This window comes from Schistocerca piceifrons, chromosome 3, assembly GCF_021461385.2.
Source record: "Schistocerca piceifrons isolate TAMUIC-IGC-003096 chromosome 3, iqSchPice1.1, whole genome shotgun sequence".
Taxonomy (NCBI): Eukaryota; Metazoa; Arthropoda; class Insecta; order Orthoptera; family Acrididae; genus Schistocerca; species Schistocerca piceifrons.
The window spans coordinates 620,056,261-620,076,308 of record NC_060140.1 but is presented as its reverse complement, the minus strand read 5'-3'; the positions used below and the strand labels follow the sequence as shown (position 1 = coordinate 620,076,308).

The 20,048-nt window shown below is 39.6% G+C and overlaps 1 protein-coding gene across 1 annotated transcript in view; it reads left to right on the top strand.

Annotated features, from left to right (window-relative positions):
- LOC124788900 (juvenile hormone esterase-like) overlaps positions 1 to 20,048 on the top strand; it is a 151,073-nt gene that overhangs the window by 86,525 nt on the left and 44,500 nt on the right. The window contains exons 5-6 of the mRNA XM_047256182.1: positions 1,605 to 1,798; positions 9,694 to 9,850. Of these exons, the coding sequence (XP_047112138.1) occupies positions 1,605 to 1,798; positions 9,694 to 9,850 (351 nt within the window). The remainder of the gene's footprint in view (positions 1 to 1,604; positions 1,799 to 9,693; positions 9,851 to 20,048) is intronic.

Below are 20,048 nucleotides of genomic sequence, written 5' to 3'. Positions count from 1 at the left end.
CTTAGTATGAGGAAAAAAAAATCGGAGTGTAAGTTTGGAGAACATACTCGTAGGGAAGTTCAAAAATGGTTCAAATGGCTCTGAGCACTATGGGACTTAACTTCTGAGGTCATCAGTCCCACAGAACTTAGAACTACTTAAACCTAACTAACCTAAGGACATCACACACACCCATGCCCGTGGCAGGATTCGAACCTGCGACCGTAGCGGTCGCGCGGTTCCAGACTGTAGCGCCTAGAACCGCTCGGCCACCGCAGCCGGCCTTAGGGAAGTGAATCGTAGTCTGCGGGAAAGACGGAAGAGAATTGAAGCTTCTGAGATGTAGTGATGTAGAAGGCTGTTGAAAATAAGATGTACTGATAAGAAATGAAGAGGTTCTCCGCAGAATATTGAAGGGAAACCACGATGTGATGGTAGGATATGTGTTAAAACAACAAAGAATAATTTACATCATACTAGAGAGGCTACAGACGTTAAAAGCTGTTGGCCAAGACAGAGAGGCGACTATAACCAAGAAATAATTGACGATGTTGGGTGCAAGTACAATTCTGAAATGTAGAGCTTGGCACAGGAGAGGGAACCACTCAAAAGATGGAAGAAAAAAAATTAATAAGAAACAGCACTGATGAATTAAATACTGCATCAATGCTGAACTCTATTATCATGCCCGTTTCCTTTTATCGTTACGCTAACACGGGCTTTAGATAAAAATTCAGCTTGTTATTCCCAAGACGTGTACTACCCATTTACTTTTGTACGTTTGCCATGTAGCTAGATTATTTATGTAGTTCACACCTCTAGATTAATTTTTTAGTTTGTTATTATTATTTTACATGCTACGAATTAATGCATGTGAAACACAAACCATGTGAAACATTTATGTTTAGATCTCCTTTTGAAATGTGCGCCGTATCCAGCACAGTATCTTAGATACTAGGTGGTTATAACCAAAGTGGAACTACTCATGGAGGTCCAGTGTGGGCTGCAACAATCGTGTGGCGTGAAACTTTATAGACAAGCTAATGCGTTAATGTGGAACCGATTTAGGCTGGAAAAAATTAGTTCCAATTTTGGCCACCTGGCGCTGTATAGAATCTCGTCGACGACTCCGATGCCCGTGGTAAACAAATTGTGTAAGTGGTAGTTAACAATAAAATCGAAATCATACCTTTCTCACCTATTTGATCTTTACTGCCCTTGTCCCGTTTCTAGTCCATTACTTTTGGAAACAATTCTATACGTCTTTCTTGCATTCATAGCGCCAGATTTGCTCCTGTTGGCCAATTTGGGAACTTATTATTTTCTTCCAGCGAAAATCGCTTCCGCATTGTTGCAATAGAATATCCACCAAGTTTCGCTGCCATGCGATAATTACAACCCACGCTGAACCTCTGTGAGAAACTACGCTTTAATTATAGTCATCGGGTACTTTTATCAATTTGTGTCATTAATTACCAGTAATTCTTTCGTTACTAATTATGAACGGCCTTTTAATCTATATTATTTTTCACTGCAGTTCGTGTCTACTGAGTGGACGAACTGTGCTTGCAAGCTGTCTTGTGCAGGCATCTTTCCAGATGCAAACTGTTCTCCCTCGTTTGCAGGCCTCTTCCACAGAGCCATTTCCCAGAGCGGCGTGTCAACAACGCCCTGGGCGGTACCGGAGCCTAGAGCGCTGGACAAGGCGCGCAAGGTGGCGGCCATGGTCGGCTGTCCCACGGAGCCGAACGCCGCGCTGGTCGACTGCCTCAGGACCGTCGACGACTACACGCTCACCGCCACCGAGATGAGCTTCTTAGTTAGTATTTCTATTGCTGTTTTATTCGCTGATTCCAAAGAAGACTTGGTTCACTCCATTCCAATTTAAAGTACAGTGTGACGGCCACCTGCCCGGAGTATTGCAGGCCGACCAAGAAAGCCGCGCCTGCCGGTCGAATGGGTCCTGCGGGACCGCACTATGGCCCCTTTTCTTTTTGAGGGTTTTAGCCTGAAGGCCATACAGAGATACGCGCCTCATTCGAGCAGTGAAACAGGCATCACGAGTGTAACAGGGAAATTTGCGAAAGCAACAACAGCAAGAGTGAATTATTCAATTCCACAACAAGTGTTTATTTACGATTCGTATGTGTGTACAGAATCTGCATGCACTGTTCGGAGATTGTTTGAGCAGAAGTTTCCAGGTGTCCGAGTTCTGAGTCGTGATGTAGTTCACAAATCAGTAAATAAATTTCGTGAAACGGGAAGTGTTCCAGACAAGAAGCGTAAACGATGATGTACAGTGATCACTGAAGCTCGTCTCGATAATATTGCATAACGCCTGGAAAATTCCCCTAAAACGTCTCTTAGACATCTTTCGCAGCAAACACAAATATCGTGCACATCTGTACAAAGAGGTGCTAAGCTGCTTGGGCTAAGGCCCTATAAAGTATTTGGTGAAGGCTGCCGGTCTTGCTTACGAGATGAAGGCAGAGCTCACCATCTGCAGCATCGTTGACAGAACCGACTGCGGACCTTTGGTGCAGAGCCGGGTGGAGGGTCTGAATCAGAGGCTCAGACGGTTTTGCGACCGTGTTGGCTGCAGATTCCTTGACTTGCGCCATAGGGTGGTGGGGTTTCGGGTTCCGCTGAATAGGTCAGGAGTTCACTACACTCAGCTGGCGGCTACGCGGGTAGCGGAGGCTGTGTGGCGTGGACTGGGCGGTTTTTTAGGTTAGAAGGCCTCGGGAAAGTACGGGGTGGGCTGCAATCTCAAAGAGTGCATGGCAAATACGGGACGTGCTTGAATCAAGGAACAGTCGGAATTGTAGTTGTAAATTGTTGTAGTTGTGCTGGGAAAGTCCCTGAGCTTCAAGCGCTAATAGAAAGCACAGAAGCTGAAATCGTTATAGGTACAGAAAGCTGGCTAAAGCCTGAAATAAGTTCTGCAGAAATTTTTACCAAGTCTCAGACGGTGTTCAGAAAAGATAGATTAGGCAGAATTGGTGGTGGAGTGTTTGTGTCTGTCAGTAGTGGTTTATCTTGTAGTGAAGTCGAAGTAGATACTCCGTGCGAATTGGTATGGGTGGAGGTTATACTTAACAGCCGAACTAAGTTAATAATTGGCTCCTTCTACCGACCCCCAGACTCCGATGATATAGTTGCGGAACAGTTCAGAGAAAATTTGAGTCTCGTAACAGGTAAGTACCCCACTCATACGGTTATAGTTGGTGGGGACTTCAACCTTCCCTTGATATGTTGGCAAAAATACTTGTTCAAAACCGGTGGTAGGCAGAAAACATCTTCCGAGATTGTCCTAAATGCTTTCTCCGAAAATTATTTCGAGCAGTTAGTCCACGAACCCATGCGAATTGTAAATGGTTGCGAAAACACACTTGACTTCTTAGACACAAACAATCCAGAGCTGATAGCATCATGACTGATACAGGGATTAGTGATCACAAGGTCGTTGTAGCTAGGCTCAATACCGTTTCTTCCATATCCACCAGAAACAAACGCAAAATAATTTTATTTAAAAAAAGCGGATAAAGTGTCACTAGAAGCCTTCCTAAGAGACAATCTCCATTCCTTCCGAACTGACTATGCAAATGTAGACGAGATGTGGCTCAAATTCAAAGATATAGTAGCAACAGCAATTGAGAGATTCATACATCATAAATTGTTAAGAGATGGAACTGATCCCCCATGGTACACAAAACAGGTCCGAACGCTGTTGCAGAGGCAACGGAAAAAGCATGCGAAGTTCAGAAGAACGCGAAATCCCGAAGATTGGCTAAAATTTACAGACGCGCGAAATTTGGCACAGACTTCAATGCGAGATGCCTTTAATAGGTTACACAACGAAACATTGTCTCGAAATTTTGTAGAAAATCCGAAGAAATTCTGGTCGTATGTAAAGTACACAAGCGGCAAGACGCAGTCATACCTTCGCTGCGCAGTGCCGATGGTACTGTTACCGACGGCTGTGCCGCTAAAGCGGAGTTATTGAACGCAGTTTTCCGAAATTCCTTCACCAGGGAAGATGAATGGAATATTCCAGAATTTGAAACACGAACAGCTGCTAGCATGAGTTTCTTAGAAGTAGATACCTTAGGGGTTGCGAAGCAACTCAAATCGCTTGATACGGGCAAGTCTTCAGGTCCAGATTGTATACCGATTAGGTTCCTTTCAGATTACGCTGATACAATAGCTCCCTACTTAGCACTCATATACAACCGTTCGCTCACCGATAGATCTGTACCTACAGATTGGAAAATTGCGCAGGTCGCACCAGTGTTTAAGAAGGGTAGTAGGAGTAATCCATCTAACTACAGACCTATATCATTGACGTCGGTTTGCAGTAGGGTTTTGGAGCATATACTGTATTCAAACATTATGAATCACCTCGAAGGGAACGATCTATTTATACGTAATCAGCATGGTTTCAGAAAACATCGTTCTTGTGCAACGCAGCTAGCTCTTTATTCGCACGAAGTAATGGCCGTTATCGACAGGGGATCTCAAGTTGATTCCGTATTTCTAGATTTCCGGAAAGCTTTTGACACCGTTCCTCACAAGCGACTTCTAATCAAGCTGCGGGCCTATGGGGTATCGTCTCAGTTGTGCGACTGGATTCGTGATTTCCTGTCAGGAAGGTCGCAGTTCGTAGTAATAGACGGCAAATCATCGAGTAAAACTGAAGTGATATCAGGTGTTCCCCAGGGAAGCGTCCTGGGAACTCTGCTGTGCCGGCCGCGGTGGTCTAGCGGTTCAGGCGCTCAGTCCGGAACCGCACGACTGCTACGGTCGCAGGTTCGAATCCTGCCTCGGGCATGGATGTGTGTGATGTCCTTAGGTTAGTTAGGCTTAAGTAGTTCTAAGTTCTAGGGGACTGATGACCACAGATGTTAAGTCCCATAGTGCTCAGAGCCATTTGAACCATTTGAACCTCTGCTGTTCCTGATCTATATAAATGACCTGGGTGACAATCTGAGCAGTTCTCTTAGGTTGTTCGCAGATGATGCTGTAATTTACCGTCTAGTAAGGTCATCCGAAGACCAGTATCAGTTGCAAAGCGATTTAGAAAAGATTGCTTATGGTGTGGCAGGTGGCAGTTGACGCTAAATAACGAAAAGTGTGAGGTGATCCACATGAGTTCCAAAAGAAATCAGTTGGAATTCGATTACTCGATAAATAGTACAATTCTCAAGGCTGTCAATTCAGCTAAGTACCTGGGTGTTAAAATTACGAACAATTTCAGTTGGAAAGACCACATAGATAATATTGTGGGGAAGGCGAGCCAAAGGTTGCGTTTCATTGGCAGGACACTTAGAAGTTGCAACAAGTCCACTAAAGAGACAGCTTACACTACATTCGTTCGTCCTCTATTAGAATATTGCTGCGCGGTGTGGGATCCTTACCAGGTGGGATTGTCGGAGGACATCGAAAGGGTGCAAAAAAAGGCAACTCGTTTTGTATTATCACGTAGTAGAGGAGAGAGTGTGGCAGATATGATACGCGAATTGGGATGGAAGTCATTAAAGCAAAGACGTTTTTCGTCGCGGCGAGATCTACTTACGAAATTTCAGTCACCAACTTTCTCTTCCGAATGCGAAAATATTTTGTTGAGGCCAACCTACATAGGTAGGAATGATCATCAAAATAAAATAAGAGAAATCAGAGCTCGAACAGAAAGGTTTAGGTGTTCGTTTCTCCCGCGCGCTGTTCGGGAGTGGAATGGTAGAGAGATAGTATGATTGTGGTTCGACGAACCCTCTGCCAAGCACTTAAATGTGAATTGCAGAGTAGTCATGTAGATGTAGATGTAGAAGTATCACTAGCACAAGAACTTCGATCTGGTGGTCCTGCGCACAAGGTTAAGTTTTGTGAATGGGTTTTACAACAACTGCGTGACGGTGAAATGGATCCTTATCTCATTCTGTTTTCAGACGAGGCTTGGTTCCATTTACATGGGTATGTTAGTTCCCAAAATCGTCGACATTGCAGCGCTGATAGACCTATTGTTCTTCAGGATGAACCCCCTCATCTTCAGAAAATAGGGGTGTGGTGCGCAGTTAGTGGTGACAGAATAATAGGCCCAGGTTCAGTTACAACTGAAAGATATGTGTAAAAGTTTTTGCGACTTTTTTTTGATAGAGGGAAGGAGAACGAAGCTTTTTATTTTTTTTTCAACAGGATTCCTCAAGGGCTCTTAACGCCCAAAGTTTCGTGCACGTAGTTCACGATATGTTCGATGAAAGAATGATTACTAATTATATCTGGCCAGCTAGAAGTCCGGATTTAGCTCCGTGCGATTTTTATTTGTGGGTTGTACTGAAGAACCCACACACAATAGAGGAACTGAAGGATAATATCCGTGAATCAGTTAATTCAGTATCTCAGAGAGAATTACGTCATGTGATGAATAATTTCTTGAGTAGATGTCAGAAATGGGTGGAAAATAATGGCAGGCAGTTCCAGCATCTCCTTGTGCGACATGGGTCAGTACAAAATTTATTTGGTTATATTTTAAAGGCAGTCATGTTATAGCACCGCAGTAGACGGGCGACACGGCTTCTGATCGCCGGGCAACGGAGCGCTCGCTGCCTGGCATATATTGCGCCGCACAGGCAGTTGTCAGATAAATGGAACACCCTACAGAACAACTCGTCTGAGCCAAACAACTGCTTAATAACTTCTTTGTCCGTGTTTGGAACGAAATACATCACTGGCTTTGTGTATCAAGGACCCGACAGTTTGATCGTAGGTTTGTTGAGGTACGTGGAATTACATGTCTAAGTCAAAGGTCATGTTATTCGCGTAAATCGGTTCCATAGGCTTTACATCGTGCGAATTTGGTCGTCGATGCATCAACGTGAGTTCACTGTAATGCTCCTCAAACCACTTCCAAGATGCTACTCCAGGAGGGTGTAAAATGCATGTGCGCAATGGAAAATATTGAACACTAAAGTTATCATTTGGTCCTGTCCGACTACCCCCTGAAGCAGATCTTAGGATCTCTTAATGCTCTTTAACATATAAATTACAACCTAAACATAAATGAATGATTAGGGCAACTAATACTACTAAATGATAAACGTTGTTTCTCATTATACATTTATTGTAGATTAAAAAAACCCTTTATAATACAATTTTCTATATTCCCTGACTAAAAATTGCTGATCAATTGCCCAACTCTGCCCCTTTTTATAGCCACGCGATCTAACATAAATAACGCGAAATGACTGACATCATCTACGTACCAAACACTAGAAGACACTACTTTCAAAGATGATCTGCAGTGGTGTGGAACCTCAGTGGAAATAAACTAGCGTGATCACAGCTGTTTAGCTTTACAGCCCTGATAAGCTGAAGCAACCGTATGTAATGCGTCTGGTGCGTCGGAGTAATGGTTCTCGTACACGTGTGCGACGATGGAAGAACTTCCGCCACAGAATAAAACTCTTTCAAACACTAGGACGGCAGAAGACGGTCCTCTGACTAGCATACTCTAACACTTTCTCTTCTCTGTGTTCTACAAACGAGAAATGCGAACTCCCAGCCACAAGGACGGAGTTCAAATAAGGTCTCAACGTATGTATAGGCAGAAGGAGTGCTCTCAATCACTGAACGCTGCGTGCTCAACGACGACTTCCAACCCGGAGGTGAAGTCCAGAATAGTATAATTTCGCAACAGTACAGTGCCTAACCTATCTAACTATAACACTCGTGAGCACAAAGATACCAAGTCCGTCCGTACCAACAAAGCTGATAGCGACTGTCACACACGGGCGCTCAAAAGACCTCTTCCTCTCCAACGCTGGCTTCCCAGCAAGACTCGGATCCCCTTCCTCGTAACTGCAGAAGGCGAATCATCTGCACGAAACCCTGGAATATTCTCCCTCTCCACAGATTCTTGAGAAAGCCTACCTACCATATTTTAGTCTTTTATCGTCCAGTGCCGAAAGTTTGCGAGGAAATACTTATACAATGATACGCTTCTGAGTAAAAATCCTTGGAAATAACCCAGCCCGTATGATTTCTGAGGTGACACTTACTCGTTCCTCTCAGCTGCGTTCAAGATTTGTAGAGTTCCCGGTTATCCTTCCGGCCTATCTACAACACTGGCCAGCCGCCACTGTATTGTGTTTCCGCGCCCATGTGTCCAGACTGTCTCTCTCGCTACTTCCTGTGTCAGGCAGGACCAACACACATGTGCGGGCTTTTTCCACCCAGGTCTCGAGTTCTGCCTGCCGTTTCATCTCCACTGGCTTTCCAACCTCTACTAGTATAGGCAATCATTCATTACGCCATTTTGATTATAAAGACACTCCATTATATTATCCTACACTCATCTGACCAGAAATCCTTATCTTCTTTCCATTTCACTTCACTGACCCCCACTATATGTAGACTGATCCTTACATTTCGCTTTTCAGATTTTCTAGCCTCCCTACCACGTTCAAGCTCCTGATGTTCTACGCTCCGATTCGTAGAACGTTATCCTTTCGTTGATCATTCTTTTTCACATGGTCACCTCACCTTACCCTTGGCAGTCCCCTCGTGGAGGTCTGAATGGGGGACTATTCCGGAATCTTTGATTTGGAGAGATTAACAATTATGGGCCACATGTCCTGTGTGTACACATTATGTTTCTCTAATGCAGTGATTCAAGTTGCCTTCTGCATCCTCACCCCTTTGATCACTATTGAATTTTCTGCCTTTAGGGACAATTTCCCACCCAAAGGAAGGGAGAGTGCCCTGAACCTCTGTCCGCCCTCTTTGACAAGGCCGTTGGCTGAATGCGAGTGATTTCTTATGCCGGAAGTCTTCAGCTGCCATTGCTTATGGCTTTTGCAAAAATTTAAGTGGTGGCGGGACTTACAGCGTTTTGGGTGCTCGTCAAAGACGCTTTTTTTTTTCGAGGGCAGTTAATCCTCAGATGGAACGCGCTGAGATACCGTGCCGGCGACCCCTAGACCACGCATGCTCATTCTCAATTTTAGATTAAATAAATGAACAGCGAAACTCACACGCATGCCACAAAAGTGGAGTCAAACGGAAAGACTTGCATCCAGCTATGAGCCTTTTGGTATTCATTAATTAATTAAAGTTTCATTCAGATGCGATACATCAAATAAGTTCCGTGTCTCGCGATACTAGTCTGTTTTTGGTAAGGTTTTAGTGATACACCTCACTGCTCTAATTACTTGGGATGTAGTTCTAATAACGTAATTTTTTTTATATGAACACACGGTGATCTCATTTTGGAATAGGTGGAGTTATATTAGACACGAAGTGAGAAGAACAAGCTTTAAGATCGCATTGGTGAAAAGCGTCATGCAACATAATGTTTTCATTAACTCTTTATTAAAGCATATTTCACATCAATAAAGACTTATGATGAAGGTATACAAAACTAATGCGACGTAAACAATACATTTTTGTGCGATACAACAAAAAATTAAACTTGGAATTAATACTCTCATTCCTCTGTTAATTTATTTTATTTAAGGTACTTTGTAACTCCGACACTTCTGGTAAAGCAGTGAGATCGTAAGAAAGACAATAGGTGACTCTCGTTCCTTTATGAACCGTTTACAAAATAAAACAAGTCAGCATCTGATTGTTCCAGTTACTATTACAGTTCAAATGATACATGACATGTGTGACTAGTTGTTATGATGAAGTGATGATTATGGTCTATTTCTATTCCAGGAGTGGTTCATCTGTCCTCTAATACCATTCCGAGCAGCAATAGAAGGCGAGGGGGAAGATTCATTTCTGCCTAAACATCCGGGAGACATGGAGCCCCATACAGCCGTACCGTGGCTAACTGGAGTCACAATAGAAGAAGGATACTTCCATTCAGCACGTAAGGCTTCTTTACTTCATACTATAGCAGTAATGATTCTGATGACCTGCGATGGAATGTGTAAAGTTTACTTTAAGTACTGAGATATTTAAGGCTGGAAATGAAAGATCTACAATACTAGAGGAGAAAATATGCAAGTCGATGTTAAAGTTCAGTTTCGTTGAGGTCCAAACAGTGAAAATAGTTTGTTTCTGGGAGTAAGTACTGTGCAGATTCCTTTACGTGGTTTTTAAAATCGACATTACGAGTTTCCACGAATATCATCAGAGGCAAAAGAGAAAGCGTTGTAACCTCCCCACAAAAAAATTAAAATAAATAAATATTATTTGATTAATGATTCTAATTTTTGTGTAGCCTCAGAACAAAATTGGTTCCCATTTATAACCTCCATTCAGAAATTCATTCACACTTAACCTCCACACAAAATTTAATGTACCCACAAAATTCTTTTCTCATTTAATGTAAGCTCGGAACAGAAAAATTCCTAAACCTCATAATAAAAAAAAATCAGTAACCTGGTAAATTTTGGACGACAGCAGTGCTGCGTCATGGCCCTGTGAGATCATTCTGAATAAAAAGCAAAAATTCTTACCTCAATAAAGTCGCCAACAACTGCTCTTACAATAGCTTTTTCCGGCACAGCTCTGTGCAATGCTGGCCTATAGATTTGTCATTTATGAAAGGAAGCAACTGATTTTTCTTTTGCAACAATAGGAATGATCATGGATTGAAGATATCTCTACCTTTTTTACAACTAATAAACATATCAAGGAGTGAAATAAAGCACACACGCACTGTAGAAGTCTTTAGCATTTTTACATAACATATCATGGAGTGAAATAAAGTGCACACGCACTGTAGAAGTCTTTAGCATTTTTACATAACGTATCATGGAGTGAAATAACGTGCACACGCACTGTAGAAGTCTTTAGCATTTTTAGATAACATACCATGGAGTGAAATAAAGTGCACCCGCACTGTAGAAGTCTTTAGCATTTTTAGGACAACTGATCTTGCTAACAAATGAGATGAAGTGCACATGCACTGTATATGTCTTTATCATTTTACAAGAATTTAAACGCACTGTATAAGTCTTTACCATTTTACAAGAACTAGGAAAGGAATGGGAAGGATTGCATCATGGTTGTAGCACAGTAGGTTGCACGTAGCTGCACTGAAAGTCCATATCTTTCTACTGAAGCACAACACCAAGTGAGACTATCTGAAGTTCTCTTCCTGAAGTATTTATCAGTGTAGCCAAGACACTGAAATGTCGTATTAATATTTAATGTTATCATTTTGGTAGTACATTAGGTACACCAAACAGTGGGACCATAATAACATCTCCATCGTTCAAGGTGGTGGACAGCAAGATGTGTCAACACCACACTCTTTCACCAACGTAGGATCAGTGCAAAAACCAAATATGGTGCTCCATGATCATAAGGATGGACAGGACAAATGGATATTGTAGTAATTTCTGGTAATTAGGTCAGAAGGTGAAGGACATTAAGTCTTATGCTAGTCATCATTCAGAATTACACTAGTCTATCAACCGATTTCAGTAATTGGTGGCACTCATAGCCTAGTTACTAAACATTTCTGTACTGTGTATGAAGTATTACAGAATATTATTCATAAGTCATCTGATTACAGTGAACATTGGCACTCATTGGCCAGTTACTAAACATTTTTATGCATTGTTCAGAAGTCATCATTCAAAACAAGAGTTAATTATTGGCATAGCATTTATAGACTATAACAAAAATATTATTTACAGAAATTATTGGCATAGTATTTATGCATTATTACAAAACATCATTCAGTGTTACTCAGAACTCATCATTCAAGCGACATAGGACATATTTAAAAATGCAACACACTATAACTACTACTCAAGGTCTGTGGTTAGAAAACATCATTCAGTATTACTCAGAACTCATCATTCCAGTGACATAAGACATATTTAAAATGAAACACACTGTAACTATTATTCAAGGTCTATATTTTTTGTGCTAGTAATGCATTGCGTTGGGATCGATAATTAATTACTGGGGCATGAAAATATTTGCTTTTAACTTATTGCTGCAAATAAGGATTAATAACGTCATTCGTCATGAGTCAGCTGTAGCAAAGTTATAAAACAAGTAGAGTATATGTGATCACATTCATGAATGACACACACAAATGGTAAAAAAAATGCATGTACTACAACAGGTTTAATAACTAACTGCTTATAGCACATTAATTTCATGAATAGCTTCTCCTGGAAAAAATACAAAATGGATTATTCAGCTGAAAGAAGAATCGCATATTATGCTGAAAAGTAGTGAACTTCGAATTAACAGGTAATGAAACGTGTACTCAATATGTATGTACTCAAGCTGTCCTTTCCAAAACATTCAGTCATTATACCATGCGACATGAGACATACTGTCAAAACGAACTGCAACAAATACTTAAATAACTACACAGCATTTCTTAACTAACAGTAAATATATAAACTTCATCATTATTCTCATCTGCAAAGAAAAACTTAAAAGTGGTGCGTTAAGTGGCCATATAAAATTTATCACTATCATCACCTGCAAAGAAGAACTTCATTATTCATATCACCATAACTTCATTACTAGCATCACCTGCAAAGAAAAACTTCATTATTCATATTAGCATATTCTTCATAAAACTATACATCACCATTCATCATCATCTGCGAAAAAGACACTTCATTATTCATTATTCATATTACCATTTACTTCCTACAAATATTCATAGTATAGAGTTTCTTATTTCTAGCACATTTCATCACTAAAACTAAGATGTGTAGTTCTGTCTGACAGCCTGCATCAATCGCCTCGTATTCTGAAAGAAAAAATTAGTTAAGACTGCTATCATACGATGTGTATAGTATATTCTTGTTAATGCTTGTTAATTCTGATCCATTTACTCTTCACCACTAGGTATTGCATTTTCTTTCGTTCATTCCGAAGGTCAAATTCCCATTTCATAGTAATCCACTTTGGTTTGTTTAATTTATTTCTTTTACACGTTATTGCTTTCTGAAAATGATGTATAGGCATTAATACCTTGAATTTAAATCATATATCCATTAAATAAAAACTTGTTTCTAGTGATATAATTAAGCATACAGCATAGCATGACAGAAAACGTATTATGTAAAAAACATAGACAGTGTTCAGGTGCAAAAATGTACACAGAGTATCATAATGTAGTAGCAAAAAAAATGTAAAATAGTCACGATGTTGAGATATCATAAGGCAAAATGTTAAAGTCAACTGGTGTTTGTTACATCTTAAACATTTCATAGTGCATACAAACCAACAGGAAAACAATCATACATACATGAAAAATGGAAACTGTGCACGGTCTGATATATAACGACAAGAAATGACTTTCTTTTTGTTCAGCTTGTATGTTGTGTAGTTGATAGAGGCGAGAGTTGAAGACTTTAATGGAGAAAGAATTTGATAAAATTAATATGTCAATAGATAGAATTGCATAATTGGTCATAAAATATGTAAGTTTATCTGGAAAAATGTGCACGGTCTGATGTGTAACAAGAAGAAAAGCGACATGCTAACCTTACCTTGCCGGGCACTTGGCAAGAAAAAATATGATAATCATCAGTAAGTTGTCACATAAATATAATTGCTTAAGTGGTCATATAAAAATCAGGAAATGGCATTACAGTGTGATAAATCATAAAGTATGTTCATTCAATAAAGGGTTAATATTGGAGACATGGTGATTGCCTTTGCTTTTTCTGGTTCTCAAAGTTTCGACGTGTACTACATTGGGGTGAGGAATGCTGCGAATTCGATATGGACCTACGTATAGAAGCTCTTTCCTCTGTTGGATAAATAGTGTGTACGTACTAATATCTTCTGTCCAACGTGAAAGTCACGATATGTACAAACCTGTTTTTGCTGTCTTCTCCGGCGCTCTGCGGCACGTTTGATGTTGTTCAGCGCAATGTCAATTATTTCATGGTGTCGTAGTCGACGAGATGTAGGAAAGGATACTAATTCTTTAATTTTGTTAGGTGATACAACATTTTTCAGTATAACAGTCGGAGATAACACAGTAGATTCATTTGGTATGGAGTTAATTACATCCTGGAATGACAGTATGTGTGTATCCCAATCAATATGTTTTTATAGCAGTATATTCTACATAGTTTAACAATTTCTTTCACTAGTCGTTCACAAGGTTTCGAAGAAGCGTGATACGTGGATATATAGATCGGAGAAATGTTTCTTGTTCGTAACATACGTGTCCATATAGCAGATCGAAATTGTGATCCATTGTCGGAAATTACTTTCAATACATTCCCTACATGAAATAGAAAATGTTTTACAAATGCTTTCGAAACAGATTTAGCAGTAGCTTTGCGTAACGGAGTGAAGGTCACAAATTTTGAAGTGAGTTCAACTGCGACAAAGATGTAGCAAAAACCTCTATTAGTTCTGGGAATCGGACCAAAAATGTCTACAGCGGCCATGTGTCTCAATTTAACAGGTACAATGGGATGTAACGGAGGAATATTTGAAGTCGTGTCTGACTTGGCTTTCTGGCAGATTTTACATGACGCTAAAACTCGTCGAATACGTTTCTCCATGTTGGCAAAATAACAGTTCTGTCTCAGTATAAGAAACATTTTCTGGCTCCATAATGTGCGTAACTTAAATGAGTATACCAAATTAATTTGTTAACAAGCTCGTCAGGAATACATAGTAACCAATTGTTGCTGTCAGGGTGAGAGCGGCGAAACAGAATATTATTGCGTCCAGTGTAATGGTTTCTGATGGTAACATTATTCCTATCTTGCAAAAGGTGTTTAATTTCTTTCCATACGTTGTCTTTACTCTGCTCTTGTGCTATGTCTCATAATGACGACGAAATGAAATTTTCAAATGCAACTTGTTGAATATACATGACGCTGAAATTTGCTTTGCAGAAGTTGGTTGCGATGTCTTGCTGATTGTTGCTGAGAGAACGGGATAGTGCGTCTGCTGCAATATTTTGAGTACCGGGAATGTGAACAATTGTAAAATTAAATTCCTGTAAATAAAGTTTCCATCTGCTTAATCTGTCGTGTGTAAATTTAGCGGAAAGTAAAAACTGTATAGCTCTATGATCTGTGTAAACGGTAGTGTGTCTTCCATAAAGAAAATGCCTAAACCTCGTAAATGCCCATACAACACATAATGTTTCAAGTTCTGTAACAGAATAATTGCGTTCAACAGGTGACAGAATGCGACTCACAAAGGCGATGTTTTTAATTACTGTAGTGCCATCTTCTTCAATTTCCTGAAACATGTGTACGCCTAAAGCGGTGTTAGAACTGTCGGTGGCAATGGAAAAATTTCTAGTAAGATCTGGATGTGATAAAAGTGGTGCATTCAACAAAGCTTCTTTCAGATTCACAAATTCAGAATGTGCTTGGCTATCCCAGGACCAAATAGTGTTTTTACCCGTCAGTTGACATTATCTAGGGGTGTCTAAAGCAGAGTAATGAATAAATTTAGGAAAAAAGTTAATTAAACCCTAAAAGCTGCGTAGTTGTTTCCTCGTCGTAGGAACAGTAATGTCACGTAAAGCTTGAAGTTTTTCCGGGTCAGGCGCAATGCCTTCTGCTGAAATTACATGTCCAAGAAATTTTATAGAAGTTTTGCCAACGTTCGATTTACTGAGATTAACTGTGAGTCCTTGTGCACGAAAAGTTCGTAACAGTTGTTCAAGAATCAAATTGTGTTCAGACCAGTTAACTTCTGCAATAAGAATGTCGTCTACATACGTTGTAATTCTGTCTTTAAGTTCTGTCGGAAGTATACTATTCAAACCGCGAATAAATGCTGCTGAAGAAATAGTTAAACCGAACGGTAATTTACAAAATTGATAACAGTCACCGAATCAGAGAAAAGCTGTGTACTTTCTACAGTTCGGATGGAGCTGAATTTGCCCAAATCCCGATTTCAAATCTAACGTGGAATAAATAGCAGTACCATGAAATTTCTGTAGAAGTTCTTCTAGTGTTTGAGGGCGATCTGTTTCATTAATAATAATGTCGTTGATGTGACGCGAATCAAGTACGAGGCGAAGTGAACCTTCCTTTTTCTTAACAATATGGAGCGGGTTTATGTACGGACTAACTGCCGGTTCAATAATTCCTTGGTCAAGCATAGCTTGCAATTCTTTCATAACTTGTTCTCTGTGAATATACGGAATGGGATAATGTTTGGCTTTAAACGTGTCGTGCTGTTTAACTTGAAATTCATACATAAATCCGGTCATAGTACCAGGAACATTGTCAAAAACTGGAGCTTGCTGTAAAAGAATTTTGCGTAGCTCTGAACGTTCGTCGTCTGTATTTGCACTGCTCTGTTTAATTTTATCAGTAATCATCTGTATAACGTCATAATCGCCTTCGTCTGGAGAATTATAGTTGTGTACGTACGTATCTGTGAACAATGTCAAATGACAGTCTATGTTACGTGATGCGGAAATGACATCTGTACGATTAATTGTTTGTTCTTCTGCAGATAAAGAGTGCTGAAATTCTAAAGCCAGTTGTACATTTTCATCCTTTAACAGTAAATAGGAATTTTGAAAGTCAATAATTGCGTCGTGTTGTACCAGAAAATTCGTACCTAAAATAACGTCTGTTGTCAATAAGGGAACAATCTCAAAATTTGAGTGAAATGTATGACCTGCAATACAAAATGATAAATGTGTCTGTAATTTTACATCTACTCCATTACCAGATACTGCTCCTTTTACTTTAGTTTTACCTAATGGTAACGTAGGATAGGTATTCTCTTTGTTACATTCGTTGAAAGTTTCCTCATTTATAACTGACATAGGTGATCCAGAATCGATTACTGCTGAAAATTTGGATGATACTATCTTTACTTCAATGACAGGGTGTGAAATGGTTTTTTGAATAACTGGTTTTTCCTGCAAAAGAGTGTCTGGGATGTCGTCAAAAGTAATAACATTTTCGTGAACAAGATTCTGCGTGTCAAAAGTATTGCTTGCGTTGCAGGAAGATGCAACCTGTACTGTATCTAGTCAAATTCTTTCTGACGTGCTGGTAATTGCGGGAGGATGCTGTGTCATCTCGACTATTTGTACTGTTCTGTTATTTCTTCCTGACGTATTAGGTTCGGGATGATACCGACTGTCTGGTTCATTCATAACAATCTGTTGTTGTGAATTACTTTGCTGCTGGTAAGACCGACTGTTATTAAACGCACGCTGAAAATTGTGCTCATTACTTTTACGTCTTTCAAGATAGTCATTTCTATACGGTGCATTGCGATATGAATTGAAATGGTGTGTTTTCTGTACGTAGTTATACGGCGCGTTGCGATACGAGTTGAAATAATGTGTCTTCTGTACGTAGTGATTTCCTTGCTGCTGTGCGTTATTATTTGGTTGAACCGACGCTATACGTGTAGGCGGCGAAACATTAAAGCTTGCTTGACCTTGCTCATTACATTGTTGGTTAGGTATGCTAACCGGCTGGTTTTGTTGTTGTTGTTGTTGTGGGGAAAAACCTCTATTGTTACCAAAATGTGGTTCCTGTTGCTGATAATTTTGACGATACTGATAATAAAAATTTTGTCTGTTATTAAAATTCTGGTGGTTGTCGTTCCTGGAGCGTCTATTACATTTGCTATTGAAATAGCGTGTCTGATCGTAATTACTGTATGTTGGTTGTCCATGGTTATGATATGAGAAATTTTTGTTTATGAAGGAATAATCTGATTGCTGAACTTCCAAAAGCTGTAACAGATCTCTGAATGCCGAAATATTTTCTTTCTGCTGACCCGTTAAAAGTGATACTCTTAAAGATCGTGGTAATTTAGAAATACATAATTGAATAAGTGCAGATTCGCTGTATGGCTCACTTAAGTACTGGTTTTGTTGGACCATGTGTTCAAAAAATTGCGTGACAGTGGAAAAATTTGAGTTCTCATAATTCGGTAAACTAATTAATTGATCCTTGATTCCGCGCTGTGTCGTCTTCGACCAGTACGCTGACAGAAAAGCATTCTGAAATGCTTCTACCGACTAGCATTGTCTCGCGATCGGTTTCATATGAGTTGCCGGTTCGCCTTCCAAGAAACTGAAAATAAGTTCAAGTTTGTGTGTTATGGGCCAAGCCGGCGGAAAAGCAAAGCTAAATTGTTGTATCCAATCCAAGGGGTGAATCTGTGTTCTGTCATTTTTAAATACTTTAAATTTTCTCACGGATAGAAAGTGCTTGTAATCAAAATTTTCGTCTCTGAATGTCTGAACAGGTTCATGATTGTATCCTAGTCTGTTGGTCTGTGACTGTTCGGAATCGAACTCACATACTCTCTGTAAATTACCTAAATTATACATGCTATGTGAGTGTGATAAATGTTCGGAATGTGGCGTATGCTGTGCCGTGTTAGAGGCTGAAACATTTTTCATCTGTGTCACTTCTTGCTGTAAAGTCGACAATTTTCTACGTAATGTATTGTTGGACGAATCTATCTCACTGATCGTCTGCTGTAAATTTTGGAATTCAGGTGTTTGATTAAACGAAACTGGTGACGTATCGTCTGATTTGGTGTCATTATTACTTTCGATAACATCAATACGACTGGCCAATTCATCATATTTTTCAGTCAGTATTTTTACCTGATCATCGTTTTTAGTATCGCAAGCATTAATTTGTTCTTGTATTTTACGTGTGGTTTTGTTTAATTTCTCAACGTCTGCTTTGATGGCATCGGGATCCTGTATTAGTTCTAATTGTTCAAGTCTGTCGGTCACTGTCTGAAAGTCTACTGTGTGTGTGTCTGTTTTTGTTTTAAGATCAGAGATTTCATCATGCAATTCGGTGTTCAACTGTTTGATAGCATTAATTTCGTCTGATACTGTAGCAATATTGTTGTCTACGTATGTTTTTGCATTCGTAAACAATTTACGCTTATCTTCCTGTCTCTGTGCAGTAATTGTTTCCATGACTTATTGCTTTACTTTATTCTGTTCCTGTATAAATTTACGGTAACGCGTTACACTGTTTTGTAGGTGGTGATTAAAACGTTCGTCAATTTGGCTGTTTTGTTGGTCAAATTTCACGTCTACTTTCGCATCCAGTGTGCGTGAATGTTCTGCTGACATTAATTTAAACTCGTCGCATAACTGTGTTGCGTTTTCAGAACATTGTTTAGCGACTGCACTAATTTCCTCTCTAAGTAATTTAGTTGTGGCTGCATGTGTATTATTTAATTCTTGTGCCACAGATCTAATTTCTTCACTACTGTTCCTAGCACAAGCCTTAATTTCCTCACGTAATTGTTCTTTAGTATCATGACATTGCACGGCAACGGCTGTAATCTGTTCACTAAGTTGTTTGTTCGATTCATTAAGGTTGTCGTATTTTTCATTCAATTGTTTAAGATTTTCATTAAGTTGTTCGAAGTTGTTATCTCGGTTATCATTCGACTGTTTGGAATTATTGTCTAGTTTTTCATTAAGTTGTTGTTTGAGATTTTCATTATTTTCATTAATTTGTTGTTTGAGATTTTCATTATTTTCATTAATTTGTAGCAATAATGCCATAACTTGATCCCTGCCAATATTACCTACTCTATTCTCTGTGCTGTTTAATGGCGTACCTGCAATTGTCACGTTTTGTGTAACCATTTGGTCATTTTCTGATTCTTGAAAAGGTTCGCCAATTGGATGTGCACTGTTGGTCACCACCTCGGAATCAAATAAATCTGACGTATTTTGACTACATTGTTCATCTTCGTGAGAAAAATTTATCTGTTCACTATGCAAATTTTGCAAACTGGGTGTGTCAAACTGAGCAGCGTTCATTGTATCGGATCGTGCCGCGTCATCAATTGTTAAATTTACTGTGGACATAATTGAATTTGTTTGCCCATCATTAGGATTTAACTCAATACTAGTGATCGGTAGGCACTGATTATCTGTAATTAGACGATTATCACTATTACACTGTGTGTCGCAATTATTATCGGTCAAATTATTTGAGTCGGCTATTTCACTCATTGCACATCGCGATGTACTGTTAAGAGTTTTTCGCGGCATTTTTCACAAATCAAAATTAAGCACAAATGAAACAAAGACAAAGCGAAATGGAACAAACAATTACAACAAAGAGCAATAAATT